General features: G+C 39.3%; 1 protein-coding gene across 2 annotated transcripts in view; it reads left to right on the top strand.

The window, feature by feature from the left end:
* The window catches only part of USP53 (ubiquitin specific peptidase 53), a 55,544-nt gene that overhangs the window by 9,386 nt on the left and 20,753 nt on the right, over positions 1-25,405 (top strand). Inside the window, exons 2-11 of one of the 2 annotated variants that reach the window (XM_089691776.1) lie at positions 2,816-2,908; positions 3,978-4,112; positions 5,788-5,901; positions 5,992-6,074; positions 16,420-16,525; positions 16,944-17,090; positions 18,734-18,883; positions 20,879-21,041; positions 23,184-23,318; positions 25,100-25,243. In XM_089691776.1, the coding sequence (XP_089547902.1) occupies positions 2,816-2,908; positions 3,978-4,112; positions 5,788-5,901; positions 5,992-6,074; positions 16,420-16,525; positions 16,944-17,090; positions 18,734-18,883; positions 20,879-21,041; positions 23,184-23,318; positions 25,100-25,243 (1,270 nt within the window). Of the gene's footprint in view, positions 1-2,815; positions 2,909-3,977; positions 4,113-5,787; positions 5,902-5,991; positions 6,075-16,419; positions 16,526-16,943; positions 17,091-18,733; positions 18,884-20,878; positions 21,048-23,183; positions 23,319-25,099; positions 25,244-25,405 lie in introns of both variants that reach the window. The other variant, XM_089691775.1, reaches the window with a different exon arrangement.

Here is a 25,405-nt window from a genome sequence, read left to right as displayed (position 1 = left end):
AGAATCCTTGGTCATTGGAGGGCATTAATGCTCATGAAAATACTATTATTGTTGGGACCAATACATTTTTGAAGAAAACATCTAGGAGAATGCATGCCATTGATGCAGGAAATGCTAATTTCTGTCTTTTATATCTTTTTAATATTTTTTATTTTTTTTTATATCTTTTATATCTTGAGTCACTGATCTTGAAAAGCATGCAAATCACGGTCAAGTCAGAATTCCTGATCGACATGTTTGGTTCGGGGAAGTGGTGTCATTCTTCACAGGAGAGATCAGCAGATGGATGTTTGCTCATCTCCCTCCACTTTTGGCTGATTCCTACCATGACAGTCCTGAGCACCTAGGATGGACTGTAGCAGCCATGAGTTTGTCTGTCAGACAGAGTGGACCAGAAGACAAAGATCCTCTGCTTTTCTCTCTTTAGGTAATTCTTAGTGCTATAGTAATCCCTCAGTCTATGTTTAGATGTATGGCTGTTATCTTCTCTGAAAATTGATCAGTGATGGAATCACTTTTCAGAGGCTTTTGACAAGCAGTGAGGAGGCAATATGCCGCCTACTTGCCACCTGTTTTAACACTGTGAATGCAGCACCACCATGGTGCAAACAGGTGTGACTGAGGGGATATTTTTTGCTGTGACATATACTCCCTGATCCAGCTACCTTTGCAGATTAAGGGTTGAAGGCTGAGGGCAGTAAAAACGTGTCTCAACTGCCTGGTTTTACTATCTCTAAAATGCAGGTCTCCGTGAGTGTGTGTGACGAATGTTAAAAGCATGTATTTAAAATGAAAACTGATCTGAATTCTTTTATAGGTTCATTGTTGACATTTTTCTTGAACAAAGGTTTTGTGTTTGGGGAGCAGGGGGTCCATTTTCTATGGCATGTCTACTTTAAAGTGGTCAGTAGCTGTTCCCAACCTTCCAAAATAGCTGAGTCCTGTATCGATTCAGTGTTGTGCCTGTCTGCAGGTCTTTTCTTCCCTCTCTCACAGGCTTGGCTCAGAGCAGCGGGAATCACTGGCTTCTGTTGTTGTCAGTCAAACCCTGTGAGGAGAGATCAGGGGCTGGGTTGAGCCTCGCTGTGCCTGTCAATGGGCAAACAAAGCCTGGCTCGTTTGCAAGCCTGCTGGTGTGCCACCATAGGAAGCAGCTTCTTGTGGTAGCAAATGAAGAGGCGGAGCCTAGCTGGTAGACCAGAAGACCAGGTTCGGGGCAGCTTTGTGTAATACCCTTGCACAGAGCAGGTATGACCATATTTTTTTTTTTTTTTTTTTTTTTTAAGGAAAATAAACAGAGTTTGCAACCTCTTTAAGTAATGGAATGGATTTGATAAAGCCAAGCAGCTGCCTTTATAACTGGCCACTTGGTGATTATTAACTAGCAATTTTAGAAGTGACATTAAAGTTCTAAAATCTGCTGTGTAGCTATATGTACACCTCTTCAATTGTTTAGTAACACAAATTGCTAATCTGCCAATCACATGGCAGCAACTCAATGCATTTAAGCATCTAGACGTGGGGAAGACAACTTACTGAAGTTCAAACTGAGCATCAGAATGAGGAAGAAAAGCAATTTAAGTGACTTTGAATGTGGCATGGTTGTTGGTGCCAGGTGGTCTGGTCTGAGTATTTAAAAAACTGCTGATCTACTGCGATTTTCACACACAACCATCTTTATGGTTTACAGAGAATGGTCCAAAAAAAGAGAAAATATCCAGTGAGCTGCAGTTGCGTGAATGAAAATGCCTGGTTGATGTCAGAGAAGAATGGGCAGATTGGTTGTTGTGACATTCAGATGGTAGGGTCAGAATTTGGCGTAAACAGCATGGATCCATCCTGCTTTGTATCAACAGTTGAGGCTTGTGGTGGTGTAATGATGTAGGGGATATTTTCTTGGCACTGGCAAGGTGTAACTAATAAAGTGGCCTGTGAGTGTATGTCAGTTTGTAATTGTTGGCATTGTACTATTGTTAGCAAGCAAAATGTAGAAATGGACATGTTTTTTTTATTATTGGAATTCACAGATCTGCTCTGTTCATTGGGAAGTGTGTAGTAGGATTTTCCTTGTACATTTTAAGTCATATTAAGTTAGGTGTTGAAAAGGTCTGTTGTCGTCCAGTATAAAAATGTTTCTTTTCCACACACAAACTGAATTGTTGATTAAAGGCACTAAGGGACCTTTCAGACAAGGAAGGAAATGGTTTTGAACTCCAATTGACTTCATAATACATTTCCTTTTTCCTTTATGAGATTAAAGTTGAAAGTGTTTAGTGTTTTCCTTAAATTCTTTGTTACAAGCCTATCTGCATTTATGGTTTATTGGGGAGTTGGAGAACTAAATGCCTCCTAGATCTAAAAGCAAATCATTTAATCCAGCAAGGTATTTATTAACAATCATTATGTATATATGTGCAAGTAATCTAAGTCTATATTACGGTCTTTAAGTTTCCTACACAACACAGACTGGGAGAGAGGGTCAGCATCAGGCTGGATAAATAACAAATAACATAACATAATCTCCACACAAAATGAATCCTTTAGTTTATTTTCACTTAATGTGGACCTGTTACCATTGTCCAGTTTCTAGTTGGAAATTTTATATTTCAGTGCTGTAAGCATCCTGTGCCTTAGGTGAATTGCTGACTTGCCAGGTTGAACCATATTGCAACTTCTCCTAAAATACAGACACAACTGACACTTCACAATGAGTAGTGATCTAACCTTTGTTAAATATGTTCCTCTGTTAAGTTTTACCTTCTAGCAGACATATTTTGATTTTCAAATCTCAATCAGAAATCTGTTTATTCTGCAGGTTTTGTGGCAGCTGGATATATTTCGACGCAGTTTACGTGGACTGACTGGACATGTTTGTTTAGGAGAAGCCTGCATATTTTGTGCTTTAAAGGTAACTAAAATTGTGTACTCTTGCATTCAATTTGTTAGCAGTAATATCCCATTGTGTGGCATCAGTGCAGAGAATTTGATGCACTTACCCATAGCTCAATAACCAAATAAAGCATGTCTTATTGATGGTTACCATAGGGCAATGTGCGTGAAAGGTCTTTATTGGGAAATAGCAAAAATATACAAATACATTTAAGGATATTCACGATCCCTCCACCAGAAAAAATGAAGACAGCATTGTCAAGATGGTGAAGTAAATAAGGGAATGAATATCATTGCTGTTGGTTACTATGTCAAGTTACTGTTTTGTGCTGCATTACATAAAGTGACATTTGTCATTTTTAAGATTCTTCATCTGGAATTCTTATGTTGTCAGTTATAAGTGGTGTTTGGTGGTCCAAGATGGACTGACCTTTGTCTAGTAGTAAAAACTGGCATACAAATATTTATATAAAATAAAATCTTTATTATTTTGTGGAAATAACATGGTGTGGGCGGATTGTGTCCTAGAATAAGAGGGAGGTGATTCTTTCATTAATCTATATGTAATATCCCACCGCCATTGTGTTTACTGATTAGTGGGCATGGAGGAGGAGAGAGGGAGTGGGCTGTCATGTACCACTGTGTATACGCACAAATGTGACTCAAATGGGCTGCTCAGATGTGATTGGGAGGAAATGCTCAGCATAGAAACGTACTGAAAACTGAGCATGTGCAGAGTTGCCTCTACAGCTGCAAAATCCCTAGCTGAAATGGGGACGTGAACAGAAGGTGGAGATAGAGCAGCAGGATCAACAAGTTTTTATTTTTGTTTTGCAGAATACAGAAAACCAATCTCATAGTGACTGAGTATGAACAGCATGTGATAGAGCATTTATTGAAAGTTTTTTTGTATGATGTGGGTTTAGTGACCTTCAAATCCATATTAGAATTCACAAAAAAATACTTTTACATAGGCTTTTACATTGTTAGTTTTTTTTTAAATAGACTAGATTTTGTAGGGTGTGGATTTTGTTGATGTTTACAATATTAGTAAATGCTGATAACTATTATCGGTGATTTGTCTGCAGTCATTATTTGCACAGTTCCAAACAAGTCGGGAAAAAGTACTCCCATCAGATGCTATGAGGCTTGCCCTTGCGGAGAGCTTTAAAGATGAACACCGGTTTCAGCTTGGCCTCATGGATGATGCTGCAGAATGTTTTGTGAGTAGAATGTTCTGATTCATTTGCTTTTACACTAATCCTTGAACAATGATTTACAAGCAGTGAAAGTATAATTGTGGCTGTGAGTACACTCATGTATTTAGAGACTTGTCCTTTGCTACTTTTTAATGCAGTTTTTTAACTGGATTTGTAACCAAATAACTGTTTTGTAAAAATATATATTACAAACTCAGGAGGTTTATGGGGAAACTGTCTTAATATTGATTTACCTGCCTTGTTGTGAGTTCAGAACTTGCCTTGCTGATGTTTGGCCATGTTTAAGTATACATGACACTGTTCATAGTGCCAGATTCCTTTTTCATGTGCTACTGTGGAAATAAGCAATCAATCAGAACAAAAATGTTTATACATATAGCATTCATCTTGTTCTGCTAACTGCTTTGATGACCAGATACATTTTTATTTGCCAATATTATCATTACATTTTTGCTACTATAACTGAGCCTTCAAAGATGGGAGGACGAGGGCTCATTTACATATGCAGCAGCCCTTGCTGCCTATCTGAGAAGGATCCAGTGGATTGCTTTTCAGGGGGTGGTTGACAGCTGGGTGGTGATATCACCTCCTCACTGCATTTTGTTAACCCCAAAAGGCCTGCATTGTTGTCATACTTGTGTGCATTGTATGCGGTTGCAGTGCAGTTGGGACACAGGACTCCATTGACTTGCATGGGCCACATACTGCCTGCTGAACAAGACAGAAGTCTTGGCATATGTACAACATTGTCTGCATGCCTTTTGTAGCTTAAGGGGGGGGGGGAGCGCAGCTTACGGTGGTAAAACTGCAGCTCAACTGCCCCTCCCTCCAAAAAACAAAAAAAAACACAAGTGTAAACTCCTGAGGGAGCCCACCTAAAATGTAATGGTGGAATACCACTGCACTAAGTTTTTATAAAACTTGATGACAGTTATACTCAATGGTCTCTCTTACATGGTTAAACCCTCACGCGTACTAGTATGCACAATAATTTAAAAAAAAAAGAAACAAACTTGTTGGTACTTTTTTTTTTTTTTTTTTTTTTTTTTTTTTTAAATCCTTCAACTAGTTTTGTTGTGCCATGGCGCCCTCCAGATCCCTAGCCCACTGTCCACATACTGGAAGCTTTAATTTCTTTGACTTGAAATAAAAATTTTTGGTGGATTTAGGCCCTAGCCATTTAACAATCTAGTAGTTGGGCCTTAGGAACCAATAAAAGCTCTGGCATTAGAATGCTAAGAGGTGAGAGGTATAGCTTAGTTTTGTTTGGGGAAAAAAAAAAGTCTAAAGGGTTTTGATGTACATGCTCAGGATAAATTTAAACAAAACTTATAATTGCTGTTTTGCATCTGCTCCTCGACTATTGTGTATAAAGCTGGTACTATTGACAGGCTCACAATGAACAGAGAACAGAGGTAGTAGAAAAGGTTAAGTTCACTTTAGTGATATATTATAAAACACAGTAACCAGTGTTATGGATTTAGCATACCTTATTTTCATTATTACAAGTATGGTACACAGCTTTTTGTATTAGCAGTTTATAGCAAATGATCTAAAACCCAGTTCATTATAGCTAAATAAGTGTGATACAATGTGAACAGTGCAATACCAATTATTTTCCTAGCTTTTTCTTTCGTTCTTTCCTAAATTTGGCTTATTTATGTATTGTGACTTTCAGGAAAACATTCTACAAAGAATTCATTTCCATATAGTGCCAAATAGTGAGGGTGACATGTGCACTTCAAAGTCTTGCATAACCCATCAGAAGTTTGCAATGACTCTTTATGAACAGGTAAGAACCTTTTTTTGCACCTTAAGACTACACATATTTGTCTTTATTACCTTGCCTTATAAATGATATTTCTTTTTGTTTTTTATTTAGTGTGTTTGTCGAAGCTGCGGAGCATCATCTGATCCCTTGCCTTTTACAGAGTTTGTGCGTTACATTTCCACTACAGCACTTTGGTAAGCTTGTAAGGTTTTCTGTTATGTTTGTAATATTGTACATCTGTTTGTGGAGTAATGTTCATTTATACATTTGCAGATTTTACCTGATTAAAACCTTAGTGTATATCTTGGCAAAGAATCAGTACAACTATGCAGTACATGCACAATTCCCCATTGTTTTGTTATTTTAAACCCACTGTGAGTACAGAAAAATATCTGTGAATCCTGCCAGAAATGCAGGGCACTCTGCCTCTGATACAGAGGTCTCAAGCTGTGTTTATTGGCCCTGCCCAGTTCTCTCTTGTGGACTAAAAACCTTCCTCCTTTTGTTAAATGTTTTTGTTTAATGCCCATCCTGTGCTTAGGGTGACTATGCTGCTCCTCCATAGATATGCAGTACTGTGAGTGAACATCGTCATTCTAGGATAGGAAGCGTTGCTAGCACGATTACCAGGTGAAAATAAAGTGTACAAATCATTTAAAAAAAAAAAATATGAAAACAATTGCAGCCACCATATTTAAGGACTTGTAATTTGCAATTATGTAAAATGTACTTTCTTTGATTACAGTACAGTAAAAAGGAGTGTTTTTGGGTGCACTTTCTTTTTTGCAACTTTCAATAATGATCTGCTAAATTGGCTTTAACCACTTGCCTGGGGGGATTGGGCTGGATGATTTTAACAAAATATGTTTACTAAAGGCAAATAGATGGCAAAATCTAGTGCAGTTGTGCATGTCAAACAAGCAGCTTCTATTCTTAGCATATTCAAGCTTTGAAAATGAAAGCTTGAAGCTGATTGGTTGGAATGCCTGACTGCCAACTCAGAAGAGGCTCACACTTTTCCTGTTCTCGTCAGCAATATGCTCCTTCACTTTCTGCCTGTGTGCCAGCTTCTAATTAAGTAAAAATTTGTAAAGCATTTTAATGGTATGAGCAGTGAAAAGACAATAAAAGAATGTTTGTTTACAGGTACGCTTTCCTGTTGTGAGTTCCCTCAGAATATGGGTTAATGAAAGGCAGAAAAGATTAAAAAAAAAATTAAAGATAAAATTATTTGGACTGCTTAAGAAATGTATTCTGCTAATTAAGCATGCTGCTGTTTGCTCTCAAGATATCTCTGATACTGTTGTCCATTTAGGAACCCCCAAGAACATTCGGTGTCTGATAAAATCCACATTGAGATTATTTTGGTAATCTCTGGAAATTTAGTTAAAACAACCCTGTAATGCTTTTGTTGCTTGTGCTCTGTATTTGGAGTTTACATCAGGTGCATTCAGCTCTTTCAGATTTATCTAAAGAGCCCAAGGGGCTTTATTGTGCAAACACCAACAAGAGCTTAGAAGGTTCAGCTCTAGGTCCTCACCTGATCACTTAGTTTGCTTTGTCTAATTTGTATTTCTGATATGAAAACATAATAGGGAAAGAAACCTGCATTGAACTAACCATCTGAGAGTAAAGCTACCCATATACAGGAATATTTTGAGCAAAGACATGCTGGTATTAAAACTATACCACCTAAAAATCAAGCCCGGTATCGCTAATTGCTATCTTTTTATGCGGGGAGATAGTAACACTGATGTTAAAATACTTGAAAGAAAGATGCAGTCTTTCGAGGACTGTATTGATACATGCATGTAGTTCTTGAGGGATTGCTGTCTTTGTCTCCAAGTTGATATAGGTGGTTTGCACCTTGCCTTCCAAACTTGGCTATCACTGTGGTTTGCCAGATTATTTGCAGACAAGGCTGTTGAGAAGTTTCAGCCAAAGTAATCTATCTGTACATAGTTGGCTTTAAAAAAAAATGGAGATGCTGGATGTTAAAGGAAGTTTCCCCTTCTGTTTTTGTTCTGGGGGCAACTCTTTACCTCACTTTTTTCCTGCAACAATAATGATCAGTACAAATATGTCTCTAATTGGGACAACAGCAATAAAAACTTGAGAGGGTCTAACCTTTCCCTGCTCTTTCCAGAACTTAAAAATAATAAGTTTTGAGTAAAGATAAGCTGAATTGTAATTGCAATTGAGAACGCTTTATTTCCATTGTAGAAATTCATAAATATGACAGATCTCTCCAGTGTTAAGTTGAAATATTCAAAATGTTTACATGTAGGTTCTATAGGTAATAGATTTACTTTTTATTTTCTTAGTTGAATGGATATACACATTTTGTATAGGTTTAGATGTGTGTTTAGCACAGATTAATTTTGTTTGTTTTTACTTTTAATTTGCAGAACCTTTTACAGCCCATCCAGCCAAAACTTTTTTTTTTTGTTTTATCTATTTGATAGTGTGACAGGATTAAAACCTCTGTGAACATTTAATTTCTGTTGTCTATGGCCCCCATTTACAAGATTTCTGCTTACCAGTTGTCTATTTGATATCAACAAAACAAAGCGGGCAAGAATCTTCTGATGTGGAGGATCCTTTCTGGCTTCTGTGAACATTAACCACTTGCCCTCCAGTGTTTTACCCCCCCCCTTCCTGACCAGGCCATATTTTGTGTTATGCACTGCGTTACTTTAACTGACAATTGCAGTGTCATGCACCACTGCACCCAAATGAAATTTACAGTCAATATTTTTGACTTTTTGCTATTAAATATGTCCAATAAAAAATCAAATTTCGTCATAAATTTAGGCCAAACTGTATTCTGCTATGTCTTTGCTAAAAAAAAAAAAATCTAAATATGTGTAAATTAATTGGTTTACATGAAAGTTATAGTGCTTACAAATGGTAGTATATATACTGGATTTTTTTTTTTCCACTAGTAATGGCAGCTATCAGCGACATATAGCGGGACAGCAGTGGGCATTCTGACACTGGGGGGAACTGACTTAGTGTTGCTGACATCCCCAGTGATACCAATACGGTGATCAGTGCTAATAAAAAGTACTGACACTGTACTAATGGCACTGGGCAGGAAGAGGTTACCATGTGGGTCAATCAAAGGGCTAACTGTGTGATGTTTCACAGTATGCGCTGTGTATGATTTCCACTGTAAGCACACTCCTTTGTATGGCTGTGCTATGCAGAGCCATACAAAGCAGTGTGCAGGAGCTGACAAGGGAGAGATCTGTGTTTGTTTATACACAGGTCTTTTCCCCTTCGGAGATATTTGCCGATCACCGGGTGCCGGCAAGTAATATATGTGATTTTGCGCACCCCTGCAGCAGTATTTCTGCTGTAGGGCGGAGGGGAAGCGGTTAAGGACATGTACTTCCATGTCCCCATCTTTCCAGTTCACTAGCATTTCCTAATCTTTGCTGTGGGTCACTTGTACGTTCAGTTTGTGGCCCTTCCATTCATCCTGTTTGCATTTTGAACGTTTGCCTTAGTACTACCCCTGATGTGCTTTCGTGGCATTCCCGCTGTGGGATACTTGGACAACCTCCTGCTGAGGGAACAATCTGCGTAGGCTAGTCAGTCAATATGTCTTTTGACTACCCAGACAATACAAAGGTTTGAATGGATTATGGACTTTCAGAAATCATCACTGGAATCAAATTATTATTTGGAGCATATGGGTCTAGTCCTAGACAGTGCAAAGGAGAAACTTCAATCTCTCTGAACCCAGATTTTTGCTTTAATTTGTTGGTCAGGGATCCTCTAGTGCAGGGATATGCACTTCAGCTGTTGTTTCATGCCCCATGAGGCTTTGCAAGACTGACAGCCACAGGCATGACTCCCAGTGGCAGAGGCATGACGGGAATTGTAGTTTCACCAGAGGTGCAGTGCCAAGGGTGCCTATCTCTGCTGTGGGGGAAACTCTGGGTGATCAGTACACCCTAATCTATCCCTTCCCCTCCCTGAAGTTTCTTCCTCACCTGCTACACAGGAGAGAGGTTGAGGACATTACAATCATCTTAATTTCTCCAGATTTGCCTTTTTTTAATGCATCCCCTCTATATGTATAACCTCACTGCAGAATAAAAACAATAGTCCTTGTTGCATAGGTCACGCTTTCTTGATGTTAAAAACTGAAGGGTTTATGAAGAAAAACTCTGAACCAGTTTTGTGGGCATAAACAGTCCACAATCATAGGAGAAATTATCTATAACTCCCTACAAACAATTACTATTGACGAAGGCCTCATTCACATGGGAGTCTATCTGTACGCCTGTGGTAAGGGCTGTCTTTGCCTGCACGGGATGTACAGGTGTTTTGTGCAGCTGTATGCAGGCTGTCCTAATCCTGTCTATTGGGAAGCAGCTTCATGGGTAGATGCTGGTTCCAATTTGACAGCCATGCAGGTGGCATTTCTCCAAACAGAGTGTGAATTCTGGGACATACAACTCACATGGCTGCTAAATTGGGACTAGCAGCTGTGTCCAAGCATCCACTATATCCTATAGACATGAATGGGACTGCCTGCACCGGATGCATAGAACACCTGTGCATCCTGCACGGGTGAAGGCGGCCCTTTGCACGATTGTATTGATAGGTGCACTCGTGTAAATGAAGCCTAAATTCCAAATATAGTGCAATTATGAATTATTCAAACCTTAGTACACTTACAGTAAATATAGCAATATGAGAACAAATTAGCTCAAGTTTAAAACTGTCTACTATATACATGAGACCAGTGATTTGCACTAGCCACTTGTGTGTTTTTTGTTTTGGTTTTTTTGGTAGTCCAATGATTTTCATGTAATGATTAATAAATATTTCAAATTTTATTGATTTCTGTTTGGTGATATTTGGAGTACCCTTAAAGTCCCAATGGAGTTTTCTCTGTACTTTTTCTGAGAGAGGGCATCTCTGAATTTGCTTCTCTCTGCTTCAAAAACCTACCATTTGAGGCCATTAGAGACATTCTCTCTACTCTCACCCACAAGGAGGTGGTCCTCATATTTACAAGGTGGACATCTGAACTGTCAACCTTATCTTCACCTTAGCATGAACATGTGTGAATACGACCCTAAAAGCTCGAGCACTACCAGCTTTTTGAAATATCGCTCATTCTAAATGCTAGCATTTTTAAAAGCAAAGAGTATTAATATGAAAATGTTAGACTAAAGCAACAGTCAAAAACATTTCTCTTTGTGTTTCAGCCATGAGTGGCAGGAAATTACTCCACTCTACACTCTTATTTCAAGTGAGTCATGGGCTTTATAAGCTTTTGTTAGGAAAAGTTTTTCCAGTCTACGGATAAATAATGCACAGTTACAGAGGCGTGGGAGGTTTTTAGCATGTTAATGTTTTATTTAAATTGCAGCCTTTTTCAATTGTGACTCAGTCTGAAAGTGCACCATGTTATTTGGGCCCAGGGTTCCAGACACAAGCAGATGTTCTTTCACTGAGCTGCTGTGCTGCCTCGTTGTGCTCCTTCCTCAATTTGCTGTAAGAGCTACAAAGAGCTGTTAGCTTATAAATCCTGACCTCCACAGTGCAAATCATTTACTGTCAATGTTTTCAAAAACTACTTTACTGCATGTCTGATTATGTGATCTCTCTGTAATTTAGCTACTGCATGCCTTCACTAATGTGCTCTAACCTTTGGTAGAAATGAGTAGATGTAATATAATTGTATGGAGCCTTATAAATGCATTATTTCAGTTTCTTTCAAAATAGTTTCTTTATTCTCAATCATCTTGTAGATCATTGTTCAAAATTGAGAAGTAGCACAGAACTGATTACATTTGGTGCAGATATTTTGGATATGTAGTTTTGACATGTTTTGACATGTGGAGGTTTTTGGGTTTTGTTTTGTGTTTTTAACATGTATGTTTAGGATAGAAAAATAATGTCATGCTGTGCTAGTTCAGTTGGTAATTTTGTTTTCCTGATCAGTTCTCGAGCAAGCTGCTGGTCTAGTGGGAGGTTGAGAATTTGGCTTTGCTTTCTGGCACAGGTATCTGGATCATAAATGGCTGTGTGCAAAACTGTCCCCTTGTTAAAGATGAACTCCAGAGTGACATAAATATAATATTATAATCTGGGATATACACTATATTGCCAAAAGTTTTGGGACACCCCTCCAAATCATTGGATTCAGGTGTACCAATCACCTCCATGGCCACAGGTGTATAAAATCAAGCACCAAGGCATGCAAACTGCTTCTAAAAACATTTGTGAAAGAATGGGTCTCTCTCAGGAGAGCGTGGTTCAATGGTACCGTGATAGGTTGCCACCTGTGCAATAAGTCCAATCTGTGAAATTTCCTTGTTCCTAAATAATCCACGGTCTACTGTTAGCAGTACTATAACAAAGTGGAAGCAACTGGGAACAACAGCAACTCAGCCACAATGCGGAAGGCCACGTAAAATGGCAGAGCGGGGGTCAGCGCATGCTGAAGTGCGCAAAAGTCGCCAACTGTCTGCAGAGTCAATAGCTAAAGACCTCCAAACTTCATGTGGCCTTAAGATTAGAACAACAGTGAGTGGAGATCTTCATGGAATGGGTTTCCATAGCCGAGCAGCTGCATCCAAGCCTCACATCACCAAGTGCAATGCAAAGCGTCGTGTGGTGTAAAGCATGCCACCACTGGACTCTAGAGCAGTGATGTGTTCTCTGGAGTGACCAATCATGCTTCTCTGTCTGCCAATTTGATGAACATGTCTGAGTTTGGAGGTTGCCAGAAGAACGGTACTGGCCTGACTGCATTATACCAAGTGTAAAGTTTGATAGAGGGGGGATTATAGTGCGGGGTTGGTTTTCAGGGGTTGGGCTTGGCCCCTTAGTTCCATGAAGGGAACTATTAAGGCATCAGCATACCAAGACATTTTGGACAATTTCATGCTCCCAACTTTGTGGGAACAGTTTGGGGATGGGCCCTTCCTGTTCCAACATGACTGCTCACCAGTGCACAAAGCAAGGTCCATAAAGACATGGATGAGAGAGTTTAGGTGGAGGAACTTGACTGGCCTGCAGAGTCCTGACCTCAACCCCATAGAACACCTTTGTGATGAATTAGAGCAGAGACTGCAACACAGACCTTCTCGTCAGACATCAGTGCCTGACCTCATAAATGTGCTTCTGGAAGAATAGTTAAACATTCCCATAGACGCACTCCTAAACCTTGTGGACAGCCTTCCCAGAAGAGTTGAAGCTGTTATAGCTGCAAAGGGTGGGCCAACTCAATATTGAACCCTACAGACCAAGACCGGGATGCCATTAAAGTTCATGTGCGTGTAAAGGCTATTCTTGCCTTACTGCATTATAGTAATACAATGAGACTGGTTTGCTAAAGAAATTGGGAATGTTGACACAATAAATTGTGTGTTGATTCACTTCAGTTAGCCAATCGTGTGAGAACAAAATTCCTGTTTCATCTGCATGACTGTGAAAGCAGTTTCTACTGAATTTATTTTATTTATTTCAGGTACTTGTATAGCACCGTCAATTTACTCAGCGCTCTAAATATATATTGTACATTCACATCAGTCCCTAACCCTCAAGGGGCGAACAATCTAAGGTCCCCAACTCACATTCATATACAAGGGCCAAATTTTAGACAGGATCCAATTCACCTACCAGCATGTCTTTGGAGTGTGGGAGGAAACCAGAACACCCGGAGGAAACCCACGCAGGCACAGGGAGAACATGCAAACTCCAGGCAGGAGGTGCCGTGGCTGGGATTCAAACCAATGACCCTAGTACTGCCAGGCGGAAGTGCTAACCATTTAGCCACTGTGAATTGAAATTTATTACTTACGGTTATTTTACATCTGTGAGCTTAGGATTGCTTTAAAGCACACAATACTGCATATGCGTAAGTGAATAATGGGAGCAAGATGAGGGGAAGGTTACAGGCACACAACGGCAATCAGTGAGGAGAACAGAGGCACAGAGAGTGACTTAAAGTGGTTGTAACCGCAGATCTAAAAAAAATTTACGTTTTGCCATAAATGAGTACATTTTACTGTAAACATACATAAAGCTGTGATTTTTACCTCAGAAAAATGCTCCCTTAGCTTGTCTCAGCCCTCCAAAAACTGCTGGTCTGTGGGCGTGGCTTATTACCAGAGAATAGTAGGCGGAGACGTGATGTCACTCAATCCCTCAGTTATACACACCCTCCAGCCTGGGCTCAAGAACTTGCATTCAGTGGAATACACAGGTGCCAGTGACTGTCAGCTGTGCTAATCAGGAGAAGGCTAGTAGGAATGGGCTAATGTTAAAATTCTTAGGAATCTTGCAGCTTAAAGTGGCAGTGTGGACCAGAAAACATTCTCATGTTAAACTCTGTAAACAGCAATTCATAAGCTAGGTGCTGTGAATAGAGCAGGACAATAATCGGCTGTCAGCAGACTTATCTAGATAACTACAGCATTACTGAAGTGTTGCCGATCTATGTCGGAGTTCTCGATCTTGTGACGGCAGAGACCAGCAGGGAGAGGAAACCCACTCCCCAACCCCTTTGCTGTGTATTACGTGGAGTCTCCTGCTGGTCTCTTATTCAGCACAGTCTGTCACTTACTGGAGAAGGGGAGTGGTGACACCATTTTTCTGCTTGTGTCGGATTTATTCTGTTCAGAAGAGCAGGGGGGATTTTTGGAGAAGGGGGATTGCTTCAAGATACTAAACTAAGCTCAAATGCTTAGTAAAGGTAAAATCTATTCAACTGTAGGATTAGATTGATTTTTTATTTTTTTTAGGTTTACAACCACTTTAACCGCTTCCATACAGGACACTTTTACCTCCTTCCTGCCCAGGCCATTTTTCAGGTTTCAGCGCTCTCACACTTTGAATGACAATTGCGCGGTTATCCAACACTGTACCCAAACTAAAATTTTATCATTTTCTTCACGCAACTAGAGCTTTCTTTTGGTGGTATTTAATAAACACTGGGCTTTTTATTTTTGCTAAATTAACAAAAAAAGACAATTTTGAGAAAAAAAAAAAACGTTTTCTTTGTTTCTGTTATAAAAGTTTGCAAATAATTGTTTAATTTAGGCCGAGATGTATTCTGCTACATTTCTTTGGTGAAAATAACCCAAATTAGGATGTATTATTTAGTTTGTAGGAAAGTTATAGAGTTCACAAACTATGGTGTATATATCTGAAAATTGATCAATCCTGAAGTACTGACAGCCAATCTAATTTCTTGAGGTCCAAGAATGTCAGAACAGTACAGATATATCCTCCAAATTACCACTTTTTGCAAAGTATATAGTCCAACGTATTTCATAAAAGGCATGGCGAGTTTTTTGAAGTTGTAATTTTTTTTGTAATTTTTCAGAAAATGAAAAGAATGAAAAAATTATTTTCACTTTTTTTTTAATTTACATGCTGTCACCAGTGCAGTACAGCGTCGTCATATAACTGGCATGGCGGTGATCAGGGACACTGGTGACAGTACGAAAAAAAATTGATAATTTTTTTTATTTTTTATTACTTTTTTTTTAAGATTGTTTTTTCATATTTCACTATGACCAAAGTAGTATAATGTTACCAAAGTAAACTACTTTGGGAAGTGATCAGTATTTTTTTTTACACAATTTGCTTATAGCAAAGAATTACTTTGCTATAAGCAAGCATTTACCTGAATGAAATCGATTCGTTCAGGTTTTTTTTTTTTTTTTTTTTTGTGCTTAGCTGTGATTTGGCCATGGCTAATCACATGACACAGCTGGACTGTGATTGGTCCAGCTTATGCATGTGATCGCTGTGACCATTCACAGCTAGACACACTTGTATACAATGGATGGCATGAAAGGAAGCCATCCATTGTATACAACTGTCATGTGACCTTCTATGATTGGTCACAGCAGGTCACATGGTACTGGAAACGGGGCCAGTACACAGATCTGTCATCAGCCATGTCCGAGGTACACGGTCGGTGACAGATCGTGCTGAAGAGCGGCCCTGCGGGCAGGCGCACTGCACATGCCTGAAAGGATGCCATATGGCGTCCACCCGGAGGGACGAGCTGTTTGCCCAGCCGCCGTCTGGATATAGGCCGGGCAGCAATTGGTTAATTGCTTTCACTTTGTTCATCCTGCCTCTTTTTTTTGGGCTAGTTTACACTTGTGTTAGCACTCTGAAGAGCGAGCCATTATGGTTGTTTGAGAAGGTGTTATGTTGCCTTCTCACCGTCTATTTTAACCCCTAAAAACCTGCACCACAACATAGGCACAGCACGTGTACACTCATGTCTGCTGATTTTGCAGCTTAAGTGGGGCAGTAAAAACTGCAATATAAACTTTGTATACAGGAAAGTTCCTGTTTCTTGTCTGGTTCCTCTAAACCCCAGATTCTAAAATGGACAGCGCAAAACTGTTGAGGAAATTGCCCCAAAAGATCTTCAGTGCTTAGGGAATCTTGTATTTGTGTGCAAGAAGGGTATTGGACTGTTGAGTGTTCTACAGTGAACATGTCTGTGCTGGAACCTCTAACACCTAATCCTCTTTGTTAATTTAGTAATGAAGTTGACAGAATGCTGGAGCGACATGAGCGTCTGAAGCCTGAGATGTTTGCAGAACTACTGCAGGCTGCAAATACTGCAGATGACTTTAGAAAATGCCCTGTAAGTAACTTAAAGGTTAATATTCCACTATTGTGTATTTGAGTTATGAGCCATATATTTTATTCAATAACGCCTTCACTAACCATGTAAACTGTTTTAATGCCATTTTACTGCGGATTTTCCTTTACATAGAAGTGCTTAGTGCTGTTGCGCTGCATTTACACGTTTTAAAAATAGCATTATTTTGAAGTGCAGATTACTAGCAATCATTGCTTCAAACACCTCCAACTAAATGCTACATGCGCATAAAGCATATTCTGTGCTTCAGATTTCTTTTGTGGTCCACTGGAAAATGAAAGTAATTATATAAAGCATTAGCTACAAGACATTTAGAAATCTATATATTTGAAACTAAAGATTTTACTGAAATATTCAACTTTTAACTACATTTTAATTTTTTAATTTTTTTTTTTTATAGAGCAATTGTGGTCAAAAGATCAAAATCCGCAGAGTGCTAATGAACTGTCCAGAAATAGTAACTATTGGTCTGGTTTGGGATTCTGAAAACTCTGATTTGACAGAAGATGTTGTACGGAATTTGGCCACACAGCTTTACTTGCCGGGGGTAATTTTTTTTTTTTTTTTTTTTCTTTCCCTTCTCTTGTCTTTCCTTTACAGAACACAAGTAAGTCTACATAGTTTTCAAGGCAGGGGAAATCAACCTTGTTTTTTTAATCAATGCTCTTTTTGTATTTTATGTTAACCATTTGACCTCCGGAAGGTTTTACCCCCTTCATGACTAGGGCATTTTTTCGCTACTAAACACTGTGCTACACTGGCAATTGCTTGGTCATGCAACACTGTACCCAAACAAAATTTATATGCTTTTTTTTTTTTTTGTTACAAAATATATCCAAGATAAAAAAAAATCACATTCCTTCATAAATGTAGGCCAAAATGTATTCTGTTACATGTCTGGTTAAAAAAAATAAAAATCTCAAATGTTTATAAATTGGTTTGTGTGAAAGCTACAGCGTCTACAAACTATGGTGTGTGTGTATATATTTATATGCTGGAATTTACTCAGCTATAGACGCTATACTTATAATGGCTGTAATTGGTACTTTATAGTGTGACTGTGATAGTGTGGCAGGCAATCTGATGCTAACAGACACTGGCTGGGAGGGACACCAAGAGAGACACTAACTGACATTGATGTCGCTAGTCACACTAATAGTGATCAGTGATGACACTGGGTGGGAGGTGTTTAAAATAATGAGAGCGTTAACTGTATGCTTACAAGTGTAATATGTGCTGCTTTTGCTCACAGATCTAGTTTATTTTCCTCCCTTCTTTTCAGGTAGAAAAACAGCCAGAACGCTGCTCTGGTTACAGAGTTCTGTGTGTTTGTAAAACATAGAACTTTGCTATGATTGTATATAGCCAGTCATCCGCTTTCTGCCAAAATCTTTGGCTGAAACATGCTGCCAAACTCTTGCTCTGTCTACAGCAGGGGGCACTTGCACTAAAACCCAGAAGAGGGCAGCGATGTAAAAGTACGTTGCCAAGCCTGCGGCTGCCGCCCGCTAGCAGTGAATATGCTGTGAGCGTGCACCAATCGGATAAGCATTGCACAGACATTCACATTAGCCATTTGTTTACATGCAAGCACATAGTAATTGGTGAGGGTATATGTAAAGTGCAATTTTTCCTACAGGAGGTACTGGTAATCAGAAGTGTCAATAGCGAGCAAAAAAGCAGCCCGGTGGCACACTAATTTAAGACGCAGGAAATCTCAGTTTAGCTACAGTTTTGCTTCTTCTTCAAAGAACCAAAACACTGGAGTAATGCTAAAGTACTAAACAATAGAATTGAATGTTAGTATTGAAATAGTAATTTCACCATACAGTGAAATTGGTCATGTTCAGCATCTGTACTTCCCAGTCCTGTAAAAGTAATTATACGGTTATAGAGTTAGCAAGGTGCGTGGAAGCGAATTGGCGGCTGCACAGCCACTGGATCACTTCCATCTCACGGCCGACAATCTGCTTGTCAGATTTACACACACTCTAGGTGGCTGCAATGTGTTGCCCATTTAATAAAAGCAAGCAATGTAAATCCATGTCTTTAAAGTTGAATTGATGCTGTCTCTTTGGGATGAGCAGGATGGGTAGCTGGAGATTAGCCTCAAAATCAGGTACATCAAGCCTTTTCGAGTATCAAAACAAGATGGCAAGTTGTTATAATGTTTTGGTTTTTTTTTGTTAGTTATTTTTTAGAGTGACAGATGAACAAGCGAAAGAAAGTAGACTTTACCTTGTGGGCATGATCTGCTACACAAGCCGACACTATTGTGCCTTCGCCTATCACACAAAAAGTGCCAGATGGGTTTTATTTGATGATGCTTCAGTAAAAGAGGTAAGTTTGCCTTTTGTTAAAATGCAGGGAAATGCAGCTAAAATGTATGTTTGAATGTTAGTATTGAAATAGTAATTTTGTCATTTTATATTTGTATTATAGCTGGTTATATGCAGTACCTTCACTAGCTAGTTGTAGTGAAGTTGTGGCAAATATCTAGGCCACATCTTTTCTGAAAGCAGAAACCATGGAGAATAAAATGGTGGTAGTGCAATATTTTTGTTGCATATTACCACATTGGTTAGCAAACATATTTTCAGCAAAAAACTCATGTTAATTGTCGTGCACACAAACACAATACATTAACCAACATTTTGGTAAAATATAAAAAGATTGTGTCAAGAAAATACACCTCTCAAAGGTCAAGCCTTAAAACTACACTCGTCATGAAACTGTGACAAACTTCAGTACCCCAAATTGTACACAGATTACACTTTAAAAGCCCGTACAGGTCATAAGTGTCGAGCTAACTGTGAATGAGGGCTTTAAAATGATTGATCTCACTCCAGCATTCGTGGCTATATCTAATATGTGTATATGAGTATGTATGTAAATGCACGGGTTTCCGTTCAAGTGTGCATGTACAAGGGGCCAGGGGCTTTAAAAATTGAGTTACACAATCATTAAAACATTTTTTAAACATTTTAATAACTTTTTCTTTTGCATAGGGGACTGACAAGCATATTACTGATGACAGGTTCTCTTTAGGGAGACATCAGGGGTCTGTTAGACTCATCATGTCACCTTGGTACTCCACAGCATCTAATCAAGCACAGATCATAGATCAGCACTTTCCATGTCTGTAAAGACCTCTGCTGATGTATGCCTTGTGTTGGTGGCAGAATAAGGGTTAAAGGATTTTGACTCATCTTTATCTCCGTCCCCGCTTATTTCTCTAGAGCATGTCCCAGCATCCATTGGTTTTAAGTCTTGCAGGTGAATCTGCCTGGGAACTCGGTTTCTAGCTTTCTATTGCCCCCAGAACTGCTGTATATCTCGCAAGAAACTTTACCTACCTAGTAAAGGGTGTTAATAAACATTAAGGAAAAAAAGATAAAAGCTACTCGGTTGCTAAGGGCAAAGGCACCAGTTAAGTGCACTTATTATTATTATTATTATTTTTTTTTTTTTTTTTAATTAATCTTACTCCCGGTGTCCTGGGCAAAAACTTGGGCGTCAAGGAAGCAGCATTGTTCTGCTGGGCAATAAATGGGCGTATGCATGAAGAGCAGGGATAGGTGGAGTACTATAGTGAAGCAATGGCTGCCTTTGCAGCTTGGAGAAAGGGGGCAGTTAAAACATGGCTCATGTGCTTGTTTTTACCACCCCACAACTGTAAGTGCAAACGAAGACCAATGGGAAGTGTGGAACACACAATCTCTCTGGCAGATCAGCAGGTGTTTTTCTGTACTGGTGTTTTAATCTGGATATAAAATGGGTAAATATACATGTATTGTAGAGATGTACTTCATATTTTTATTTTTTGCTTGCTTCCATAATGTAGACTTCATTCACATGGGCCTACTGATCCGTACATCTCTGCGAAGGGCCATATTCACCCGCATAGGATGCACAGATTTTCCATGTAGCCATGTGGAGGCAGTCTGTTCAAAACAATGACAGGCTGTCGTCTGGACGAATCTGCATGCACATCCCAGAGCATACACCCGTGTGAGTCCAATGCACGGATCAGAATGCAAAAAGGCTGTGACAGTGACTGAATGTAACCCACAGGAACCAAGTTAATTAAGTGATTAATACACATATAACAGTTGGAACCTTCTCTAGACACTTGTAAGGATTACACTTGTAATAACTGCTGCCCTCTAATTACAAGACAATTTACAGGTCATTGTGAGAGCAATGCTTTACTGAAAATGGTGAATTGTGGATTGACTTAAGTTGAGTTCTTATCTCCTTTTTATATATGGGCATGTGGAAGGTTTCTTAAAATTTTCTATTATGGCTGTAATTCATGTCCCCTCCTTTTTTCAGGTTGGTACCAAATGGAAAGATGTAGTCACTAAGTGCATTCGGTGTCATTACCAGCCTTTGCTTCTATTTTATGCCAATCCTGATGGCACAGCAGTGACCACAGATGATGCCCTGCGGCAGGTCCTTCATTGGTCTCAATACAAGAGAGTCTTCACCAATGATGGTACAGGTACTTTGACTTCATATTCTTTAGCAGTTAAGTTGTACTCTGCAGGTCCTAGTGTCTTCCCTGCTAGACATTCACCTGTGGATTTAACTGCCAGGACTGGATTTGAGAAAGTTGGTCAGGGTTCTGTTCTGCACCAGTTGCTGTACAGAGAGGTTCAGGCTTCAGTGTTTAAAATGTAATTAAAATAAGTTCTAAATAGCTTCCTGCAATAATTATTTAAGTATTTATTTTTTTGGTAAATAACTTCACTTGCTTTTTACTAGTTACATAATTTTAGAATCATGGAAGGAGAATTCTCAGAATAAAATGAATGTTACTAAACCAATAACCGTAAAATCAGTCTGAGCATGCTTGTTATACTCACTGTGGAACCTAAGGGGTTAATCCTCTGCATTGTGTAAAAAGGATATTTGATCCTGTCTTCTCTGATCCTTCCCTTCTTCTATTGTCCCCAATATATGTCCTGATAGAACAGAGCCTTGGGGACAAGCTGCACATGCTGAGTTTAGTGTGTATTGCTAGAGAGTTTTTTTTTTTTTTTTTTTCCCTTGGGATAGTGCATGTGATCAGCACAGGGCCAGTCAGCACTGTCCAGGCAGAAGGTCAGGGGTCCTGCAGCCTCATAGTGAAATGAAAACTCCTACAAGCTTTAACTAGTGCTCTGCTGGACACTGAGAGAAGTCACAAGACTGCTCTAACTGCTGCTGAGATAAGGTATTTAGCAGCTTATATTTACTAAAATAATTGCATTTCCATGTTCTCTGTACTGGGGGAGACCAGATATAGTGAATGCAGGGTCCTGGGTTTAGTACCACCTTAACGCCACCTCTCCTGGCAGCCCTTTTAAGTAGGGCTTTACTGCCCTGCAGTCTGTATCATGAGTCTGCTGTGATTGGCACATGAAAGTTGCATGATCCATAGCCCATCCCACTGGCTCCCAATGAGAAACCTTGACCAAGAGCTGTCAGTAACAGCTTGGTTGGTAAATGCACACATCCTCATTCCACCGTGGAAGCATATGTGCGGTGGCTAGATGTTAAATCCCAAGTTTCTTGCTACATATATGCTTTGAAATTATCACTGATAATACTAATAAATAAGCATGCTTGATTTACTGTGTGTCTTAAAATATAGAGAACATGGGGAGAAAATACAATGAAAAGAAATCTGTATATTCTGGATATGATTGTACACTTTTCATACCATTAATTGAGTTTTGAGTTACTTGTGAATATGTATACTGACAAAAAGTTCAGCTGAGGTCTTAAGCTAGGGACACACATACCAAAATTTGGCTGGTTCAGCAGTAATCACCTGAATTTCGGCATGTGTGTACCACTGTCTGTTCAACAGAATCCAGGGGTCCACTCTGTCAGAATAAGCAATGTTGATGCAGGGATCTGTTTTTTGTTTCCCCCCCAACTTGCTGAAAAGTCAGATGAATATACTTCTCACAAATGCTAATTATACATAGAATGATCTATAAATCGGATGCTTTTCAGACCGCTGTCTTTCTCAAAGAATTCTATGGTGAACTTTTATCTTCTGAGCATTTTCCCCGCTTAATTTCTTCTGTTATGAGTATAAACTCATACACTGTAAGGCGTGATTGATTTTGGCCAGCTTCCATTTTACATGCAGAATTTTAGTTCCCTTGGGCTGCCCTAGATCAGAAATCTAGAAATTGTTTCATGGACTGCATGCCAATATCGATTGTCCAATCAAGTCTGGTGACCTTTTGTGTAGGCAGTAAAAGGATTGCTATCTTTTTTTGTAACAGTCAGGCACCCAAAGGTGTCTGCACATACTTTCAGTGGCCTTCACAGCTCTGTAGTTATAGCCACATGTTGGTTGAAATCTAAGGGCTGAGAGGTATTGCTTTAGCACTGCAAAAGCTTGCCTGCCCCTGCCTTCTGCACACTCCTGTTGTACAGTGAAGATACCTGTAATAGCATTGGCAAATAGACGTAGGGGGTGGGAGGTAGTGGCAATGTCTGACACTAGCCAGATTACCCAATACTTGACCCTAACAGCAAAACTTTGAAAGGTACGTTCAGGTAGGTTTTGTAAGTACAGTGTCTTTAAATCCGAGAAAATAAATATTTGTATCTAACTTTTTTTTTTCTTTGTTTACAGAGCAAAAAAAGGCAGAATATACCAGAGATTCCGAGATTGGAGAGAATATTTATCAGAACAGTGGTTATAGGTATCAGGCAGATGATACAGGATTTAATCGAGGGGTTGTTCAATCAAGTGCTGGTCGAGGACCTGGTAAGTTCCCTGCCAAAGCCCTGCATCTTTGAAGAAAAGCTGGGACCCTGCATACAGTTTCGATCTGATTACTTAGGCCCGGTTCACATATATGTGGCCGTACGGGCCACTTTTGTGCGGGCACAAGAGCCCATTCATTTGAATGGACTCCCGTGCCCCCTCACATGCAGAGAAGAAGTCCCTGCACTTCTTCTGAAAACACAGCCCACACGGGAACCTCGGTTCCCAGTACGGTTGCGTCTTCCAGTGCAGGCGGCGTGCCATTAGAATTATTGGCACCCACCCACGGGTCCACATTTTTTCTGTGTGTGTGGCGTGGGTGCACGGATTTTCATGCGGATCTGCAACGGCACCACCCGCACAGATGTGAACCTACCTTAGGCCCACTCCTGGGGTTTTTGGCTGGCATATGTCCTGGCATTTGACATTAAATTACAGGCAGTGGGAGCTTAGTACACTACCTAGAACACTGCAATGGATGTGAAGACAAACCCAATCATTTGCAAGTGCCGCACCGTAGATATGTTCTAAATTTAGTGGACATGGCAGGTTTACTTTTAATGACGTGTTTTATAAAGTGATCACTGTATTGTATAGCTTGCTGCAGACATCCTTTTGTTGATCAACCTTTCACCACTATAGATACTACACGCTTATTGGTAATTATATTAACAACTGTCAGCCTGAATGAAAATGGATATAGAAAAAGCTGAAGCATAGTAATGCTTACACAGGCTCACATATGAAGCTTTGCTAGACCAATCCCAAGAACTAGATGAGTAATTAATACTTTTATTAACACCCCCACTGTGTAGGAAATGGTTTTGGGGAGATTATCTCTGGTGGCATGTCTGTCAATGTTACATGTGGCATTTAACTTTTTAAGTTTGTTTTTTTTTTTTTTTTTTTTTGTCTATAAAAAAAGCTTTGTTTGGCTACCACCTGTTGGATGTTAAAATATGTTTAAATGTAGAGCTTGAAAACTGTGATATTTTAGGTTTCATGTGTCCTTCCTGTCCTGGTTACAGTGATTTATAAGGAAAAATTGAGAGGGGAATCTCCCCAGCAGAGACACAGAATAGGGTAAAAAAAAAAAAAAAGTAAGGGTTTTAACACTTCAATTCTATCCAAAACTTACAAAATGTTTTGGCTTTAGTTTTTAAACTCGGAATTTGACAGCACTAATAGAACAGCTGCTGTGACTTTTAAAGTCAGAGAAATTTGTTATTAATTTTATGCTCATCAGCTAATATCTGGTTTTGGAGCCTACACCGTAGTCTTTCGGGCTTGCTCAAAAAGTTTATGCAAAGCACAGTAATGTGTAGTCACGTATATCAACCAGACAAATCTATTATGTTACATATCCAGGAAGCAAATCTCATTGCTGTTATTTGCACAGTTACTCCCTTTTGATTTTCTTTACTCACATAATCTTGTACAAAGTAGTTGTGTAGGGGAGCTTTGTTTCAGATTGACTGAAAAATATTACGGGTTATGTGGCACAGTGCTACAGTAAGGTGCAATAATGTATGGAAAGGAAGAGGTCTATTGCATGAATATGAATTTTTAGCAAAATGTTACATATTTGGTAGCAAGAAGGCTGAAAGTTAATCATTAACGACATCTGCAAACTGATCTGTTTGGTAGGTTTCACTACTGTTCATGTATTCTACAGATAAGAGTGATTCATGAGCAAGTAGACATACAGGAATTGCAAACACAGGAGTAATAGAATGGGAGGTGAATTATAAGCATTCATTGTTTTTCCCTTTTTCCTGAAGTTAAAATAGGACGAAATGATCAGCAGGAAAAGTTAAAAGATTTGTCTCGGGAATGTGCCCAAAGAGCACATAATCTAAAAAGCACAGCCGCACAGCGAAAAATTGTGGATAAATCCCAGAAGAAAGACCTTGCTAGACCAAAAGGTATTAAAACTATATTTCTTGTTGATCACTCTGCCTGTGTACATGAAAACTTTATGAAGCCTTGCTATTACTGTAACTTTTGCACAGCCTCTTTGTGAATGACTTCTTACATGACTTGTATTGTGGTGAAAACACAGCTGTGTAGAGTACTCAGTTTTGATG

Source organism: Staurois parvus, unplaced genomic scaffold (genome assembly GCF_062004578.1).
Source record: "Staurois parvus isolate SC_StPar_1 unplaced genomic scaffold, SC_StPar_1.0 ptg000572l, whole genome shotgun sequence".
NCBI classification, from domain to species: Eukaryota; Metazoa; Chordata; class Amphibia; order Anura; family Ranidae; genus Staurois; species Staurois parvus.
This window is presented reverse-complemented; position numbering and strand designations above follow the sequence as displayed.